Source organism: Diplotaxodon limnothrissa, linkage group LG15 (genome assembly GCF_057381915.1).
Source record: "Diplotaxodon limnothrissa isolate DT_005_m linkage group LG15, D_limnothrissa_male_GT1.1, whole genome shotgun sequence".
Taxonomy (NCBI): Eukaryota; Metazoa; Chordata; class Actinopteri; order Cichliformes; family Cichlidae; genus Diplotaxodon; species Diplotaxodon limnothrissa.
Window position 1 is genome coordinate 36,439,159 of NC_140610.1, and position 7,658 is coordinate 36,446,816.

The window sequence follows — 7,658 nt, forward strand, 5'->3', positions numbered from 1 at the left end:
TCTGGGGTCCAGATTTGGCCTAGGAAAGACTCCAATATGGCCCACAGGACAGCTTTGGAAGATTTTGTAGTTTTAACTGAAAAGCTACAAAACTACAAAGTGTGAGTTTTGTAGCTTTTCCAACTGATAAATAGGAACTGACATTCATACCACACCAGAGTGATTAAGTGTAGATATTAGTAATTGATTCTAGTCTACATATTTATCATGTAGTTTCACTGGTGGGCTGTCTGTGGCCCATGATGTAAAATTAATTTGGCATCCCTGTTTTACAGGAACTAACAAAGGATACCGTGCTTTAGTTATTTCTGTCATTTGGGATACTTTTATAACTTAAGACAGTGTCAGCTGCAGAGTTTTGGTAACATATCCCGTTCAAACAGGTTTGGATATCCACATTTCCAAAGCTGTCTCTAAATTCATGTGCTTAGTTGGCAGGTTTTTAAAGATTTTTAAATATTAAAAGCATCAGAATTGTTCAGTGTAGTTTTTAGTCAACAGAAGTGAGGCTATTTCAGTGGTAGAACAACCTAAATTTGGTGCTCTACAGAGGGAGCAAAGTTTGTAGGGGTCACTACATCTCCTGTGTTATCACCTAGTGCATCAGTGTGGTTCACTGAAGCTATTAAACACAGTGAGACCCAGAGCAGTGATGTACAGTAGACTCTGGGTACACAGGAAGTGCTTGCTTTGTGTTTCTGGTCTGAAGAAAATCTAAAATCTAATTTATCGCCTGTTAAGTATTCCTTAGCGGCCGGATACCCCCGACACAAATTAACAGCAAAGAAAAATTGAAAGCTAACTGCGAGGCTGGGTTGTCACTGTAACTGTATTATGTTCTGGCTTGAGGTTTGCCGCAGCAGCATGCATCTCAATTTCGAGACCACCAAACACAAAGTGACACCTACATACACACTACCCATGCAGACTCTTCCTCTCCCAACTCTTTTGTTTGAGATATAGTGCAATAAGACATCCCTGTATAACAAAAGCAGGATTTTTAACACTTGCAAGAAATTTATATTTATATATATTTAGATTTATGTTATGTACACTAGTCGAACAGTGAGCTGTGCATCACATGTGTCTCTTTTCTGTGAGATAGCTGACGGCAGCATACTCTGTATCTCTTGGGTTGATCTCAACAATTGTCGGAGGTCTTTTGGGGAAGTCCAAGACGCTGTAGATCACCGAGGGTGCAGACACGCTGCTCAACGACGCCACTGATTCCTGCGAAGGCAACTCGAGTCAGGCTGAAGAATTTCCAGGCTTATTTTTTTCTCTAACAGCAGATCAAAATCTTTCTTACCTGCACTGTGGGAGTGGAGCTTTGCGGCCTTTCTTGTTGTTGCTGTTGTTTGTCTGCATGAGAAGAAAAGCAGGTGAAATGTTACAAAATAGGTGAAATCGGTCATGTATACTATATTTTGAGTTTTGCAGAAGAAGCATTCGTGGGACGTTCGAATAAAAAATTTCTTATCAAATTTATTGTTACAGCCCATCAACCACGTCAGTTTATCCCCGATTTACATATTTTCCATTGTCATACTTTTAAAAAAGTGTGAAAATAGTCAAATCTCAATATTAAAGACATAAATGCCGCATGTTTTGGAATTTTTTAGCTCATAGGAAGTAGGGAGTAGGAGTATGCCACAGCACCCAGGAGTATAAAGGAAATAACATCCAAGATAAGTTTCTGATTCATCAGATAAGGAAAAAAAACGTTAGACGTTCATAAAAATAAAGCAATTAACCGTCAAATACATCAAAAGCACGAATCCACGTCAAATACGTCGTAACCACATAGAGTGTTTGTGCTGTTGCGCAGGAGACCGGGTTTCGCTTTGCCGGTTTAGACTAAACACAAACTAAACATTATCATTGCAATGATAATGTTAATGTTCAGTTACTGAGCTCAATGATGAGATTGCATGTTTATTCCTGAGCTTTTTTCACGCTAATATCAGCATTTTGTTACCTTTACACAGAGTTACGATTGCTTTTTACTTACTTAATGCTAAGCTAGGCTTAGCATCACCTCCTGATCCCGCCTCTGGAAAAAGATATAAAAAAAGCTATCGATATTCTTACATAAATACCATTAATTAAACAAATTAGCGTTCAGATTAAGTGATAGCAAGCCAAAATTATGGACGACGAAAAATTTAATGCTTAACAATATTTTTTCAACGAATAATGATTATAATAAGCTGTGCTAAAGTAAAATGTTTTAATTTTGTTTTAGTTTAACTAAAGTTTGTGACTAAATGTTTTAGTCAAGCCTGACTTTTATAATATAGTTTTAGGTCTAAGCTTTTTGTAAGTTTATGCCGAACAAGTCACGTTGTCTTTATCCTCTAGCGGTGCAAATGCACCAGGACAAGTTGCCAAAGACAGAGCGCAGTTTCTCTTCAGCATCTGTCGGTTTTGTGCAAAACCTCTACTCGTGGACAGCGGCTGGGCCCAATTAGCACGGCACGATGCAGGAGTGCGCAGTCAGCAATTGCTTGCATTTGTATACATGTACGGGAACTCTTCTAGTGCGGTTTCTGAGGTCACGGGGGCTGTCAGATTATTTCAGCGTGGCAGCATTCCTACTCAAAGTAGGCCAGAGGGGTTTGTCTTTGAAGTGAAAGCGCACTCGTATTAGTGAACAAATAATGCAAGCTCTTTCTTTCCACCCATCTCTCAGTGATAGTAGGCACAATTAGATTTACATGCACTGAAGGAGGACTTATTTTCAAAAGAGATGAATCATCGCATCTATCAGAAGGATGTGAAACTGCAATCTGGTTTGCATTTTTGAGCATCTAACCACACAACTGCAAATTTTTTCCACAGAATAACAAGTGTTTCCTTACCATTACTTTGTTTGCTTGAAAAACTAGAAAATACTACTGACTGCAGCCCCGCACACGCAATTTGGCTTCATACCCCTTTACTATTTATATGTGGAGAATATTGAATTAAAGGTTCCTGATGTGTTTTATTCCAACTCAGCTGACACTACGTTCAGACTACAGCATGGAAATGAAATAAAATCCTACGTCTCCAAAAAATAATAAAAGTTTTGGCCACACTCTGATAACAGACACAACACAACATATCAGTGAAAAGTGAAGGTAAAGATTGTTTTTGGACCGTATATTTGCTTACCTTTGGGTCTCACGAGACTACAGATCAACCATGGGAGTACTGTTGCTAACAGGACCACAGGTAAAACCGCGAAGATGATGATGATCTTATTGATGGAAAGGGAATTGGAACTTTCATTGAAAACTGTGGGTTTAGTCGACGGCGGTGGAGCTGTAGGAGTTAAAAGAAAGTCATGAAAATATGTGAGCTTCACTCATATTTTCGCACCACGTTTATGAAAAGAAATGAAACAAAAAATAAAAATGATTAAAGATACTGAATAAGTTTAGATCCCAATGGATCTATGCATATTTCCCCAGTACATATAGACTAATGCAGTATAATACATATTTATAACATACATCAGCAACAGAAATAAAGCATGGTAGGCAGTAAAATTACACACTTCGACTCTTTCTTATGGGCTGTAAGCTGACACTGTAAACCAATGAGAATGTGAAACAGTGATCAGTATTCAGTTTTTCTGTAATCAATAACAAATAACATACTGAATATGTGAATAGTAACCAAGCGGTTACAAAAGGCTCATTATTTTATCTATAATGGGACTGTACATCAGTCAATCTCATATCAGCTGCTTTACGCTCAAACATCTCAGCAGCTCCACGAATGACGCAAATTGCGATTCTGTGAGGATAAATGTAACTGACACTGCTGTTTGTGTCCCCCGTGAATGCACTGCAAACCCTTTGATGTGCCTGATTTTCAAGCTGGCTTCCTTGTCAGGTAGAGAGGTAAATTTGCTCAGTAGCCCAGTTCTGACCAAATATTTGCAAACATAATTTATATTTAACGCTAGAACATGTTGACACGCTAGATAGCTTTGATTGCCTAGATTGTAAAGCTGGTTAATGTACACCTGCTGGATAGCAAGATGCTAGCATGGTGACATCAGTATTTAGCATTTAGGTCAAAGCAACAGAGTGCTTTTTATTCAAACAGGCTAGGAAAGGAAGGCAGTATTATTGCCCTACTGCTCTGGTAAGTATCTACAGCAGATGGGACTGACTGAATGTCAGCTATCCTTTAAATGCCCAGCAATATGATCTGAGAACGAGGAGCTATTTTTGTTTGTTTATTTAAATATTTCTGTTCTAACTGAGCCTTTATCAACAATGTGGCAAAAACATAACCTGCAGGACTCTGTGACAATCATATTTAATTTGTTCTACTGTTTTAATAGTGTGTTAGTGACTTATTTTCATATGGGCTTTAAACTTTTCACTAACTGGTTAAGAACAACCTTGGATCCATGACACTTATACACACTATATGGTTTTTATATTTAATGCAGTCAATACTAGCAGACACAATTAATTAAAGTGATCATTTTAATTTGGAATAGTATTTTAAAAGATATTAGGAATGATGATGTCATTTATTACAGGATCTATAATAAAGAGGCAAACATTGAGGAAGTAAAGGTGGTGAGGAATTAGTGTATACTATATATGGCTGCTCTGTTTGTATGAATATAATGGAAACATACTTCACTTTAGTCTGCTCTTGATATTGCTCTACTGTGTGTTAAAGTCGTTTTCATTATGTGCAGCTTATAATCATAACAAATGTCCTTACCTGTACAGCTTATGTTCCTTTCTTCAACAGTCAGCTTCACTTCATTACTTTTTCTTAGGTTGCCCCCAAATAAACTGGCCCAGTAGGTGTTAGTGTGGTTTAGAGTGAGATTTATGATGTGGTAAAAGACAGAATTGTTTTGGGGGCAAATAACAAAGGAACCTTTCCCACTTTTAAAATCGTCAATCTTTTTCTCGCCTGTTATATAAATTCCAATTTGACTGTTTTCATTAATGCTAACATTAAATGTAAATTGAAGGGTGATGTTGCTGCCAAAGATCCCGATGACTTGTGCATGGCTGGGGTCTGTATGGAGACAGAAGAGCAGATTTGCATTATAAACACTGAGCTGTAGTGCTTCTTCACCTCACTGTGCAATACCTATGTGCAATACTTTTGTAAATTGTCAATGGTGCAATAGACCTCAATACTTGAAATGTGCAATTCACTTGTATTTTTATTTTTATTCCTATCTATTCTATTTATCCCCTTCGTATAATTTACTTATATTCGTCTCTGTATTTATATGTGTGTGTGTGTGTGTGTGTGTGTGTGTGTATATATATATATATATATATATATATATATATATATATATATATAAAACATTCTGTAACTGTAACTTCTGTCGGTGCTGTGCTTTTGGAAACCGAATTTCCCAGAGGTACCCACCCGAGGGATTAATAAAGTTCTATCTTATCTTATCTTATCTTATGATTAGTGGAGAAATTAGTTTGATGTTTTTAATGCTTTCTAATGCTTTTACTGTTATTCAATTTAAATTTAATAAATCCATAATGATGCATCAGTCTCCACTCATCAACACATGATCATACCCCGCTTTGTGATCCTATAGTATTTTAAACTGATGCTCTTCAGTATACAGTGTAAGCTGTGGGTAGCTGGAAGAAAGCAGTAGTGAAAACAGAATAGTCCATGTGACATATTCTGTGTTAGAGACATCAGTTGGTTTAATCCTCAAAAACCTAAAAGCCACAGAAGCAGCACAGGACGACTGATCCTCTCCACAAAGGAAACAGGCGGGTCACTTTTCCCTTCTGCTCACTACCTCAGTGCAAGTTCCACAGTTACTTTCCATCACTGACAGTAAAACTACAGGGTAGTGTTTAAACTAGGCTAAGCCGCCACAGTAAAATGCCAGCAGTGCTGGATCAGTCTACACAGCCATATAGCCACCAGCAACAGCACCAAGGCGAAGTTCAGACTGATTTACCTGATTTATCTAGCTGCCATCTGTGTCTAATGTTCAGTGTTAGCTCACATATAGAAATGAGATAAGTAACTTTTCTTAGATGTGTCATCTCCTCTGTTTGAAAGTCTCTCTTCTGTAGAAACTATGTGATTTGTTGATTAGAAACCTTTAAATAGCAAGTACTTATATTTAAACAGGAGTCTAGGTGTTTGGACACCTACTAAAAACAGTAACGGAAACAAATAAAGTTCAAATATATTCTATTATACACTATCCTTCTATTCTCTTCTGTTTATTAAGTTCAGAACGGCGGGGGGACTGGAGCTACTGCGTTGTCTTTTTCCAAATTAATCAGCCCAAATCAGCGTTTTCTATCTGTGTATCTATGTTATATATCTATTTTAAGTTAAGTTATTTTTCAAGTTTTTTCTCTAAACATGTGTGAAGCACCTGCGGATGTCTCCATAATGATTTGAGGGCTTGCATGTGGTATTAGTACGATCGCTTGTTTTTGGCATCATAAAAGTGTGATTGCTATATTTGTTTAACATCAGAACGTACACATTATGAGCCAGGGTTAAATTCACAATGCCTCAGACTAACTTTAATTTGCTGCAATGCCTTTTTCACCTCAGACACAAGCACACAGTGTTTTATCCAGAATGTGTCAGTGTTTTCAACATTTTTGAAACACCCAGTTCCCTGTTTTAATATCGCTCGTCTGTGATAAAACTCTAACAGATACCGCAGCAAAACTTAGAACAAACCACTTGTGGAAACAGGGTTACCGACAAATAAAGTTGAGTCACAAAACCAGAGCTTTGTGGAACTCCCCAATTATGATTCAGTAATGGTAATTGAGTGGGGGAAACTGAGTTGTCGTTAGAGACCTACTACAACGAGTTACATACAAAATATTCAGTGCATTAACTAACTGTCAGAGGAATCAGGGAGCAATAAATGTAACAGACAGTCAAGTTCATCATGCGCTGCCAGGACACAAAACCTCTCACACGTCACGGAGTAAAACAGTTACGAATGAGACGGCTTACCGTTGAACACCATGTGAGCTGTGATGATAAAAACTAGCCCGAGAGGCTTCGTGATGGTGTTTTCACCCATGATGGAAGCGTTAGGCTGCTCGGAGGCCTCTTGCGACGGCGCTTGGGCTTTGACCTTTCTGTGTGTGCGTTTTTTTCAGCTGCCCCTGTGATGTAAAGCCTAAACTCTACACTTCTACACAAGTGACAGCTTCTGTGCCTGCCTGGAGGAAACTGTAGACAGGAACTTACACCAACACCAATTTATCTAGCTTCAGTATCATAAGCGCCTCCCGTAACGGAAGACTTCAAAGGGGTTCATGGACATGTGGTGCAGACTGTGAGGAGGATGTCACTCACATGATGTGGGTAAAGTCAGGAAGAGTAAATAGTTTCCTTCATATTCTGGGGGAGAACATAGACTCTTACATCCTGTTTCTCTTAGAGGACAAATTAAAGTTTAAATTTAGAACACGGAAAAACAAACAGCACTCTTTTTTCACTTTTCATTACACATAAATGTATTTTTCTTGTTTTCTGCTGTTTTGCAACATTCATCTTGTATGAACAGGTTCAGGAGTGCTCAACACGACATCAAAAAACATCTGAACTTCTAAGAATTCCAGCAGCAACTTTTCTTCTAAGAAACAACACTCAGTATCCTGCATGTC

General features: G+C 38.0%; 1 protein-coding gene across 1 annotated transcript; it reads right to left on the bottom strand.

The window, feature by feature from the left end:
* Nucleotides 1–1,077: 1,077 nt before the first annotated feature.
* Nucleotides 1,078–7,069, bottom strand: LOC146617915 (uncharacterized). The gene is made up of 6 exons (XM_085371878.1): nucleotides 7,000–7,069; nucleotides 4,735–5,040; nucleotides 3,157–3,306; nucleotides 2,012–2,053; nucleotides 1,310–1,362; nucleotides 1,078–1,230 (listed from the first exon to the last, which is right to left on the bottom strand). The coding sequence occupies exons 1-6, from the start codon at nucleotides 7,067–7,069 to the stop codon at nucleotides 1,078–1,080; spliced, it is 774 nt and encodes a 257-aa protein (XP_085228004.1).
* Between the last annotated feature and the right edge of the window lie 589 nt (nucleotides 7,070–7,658).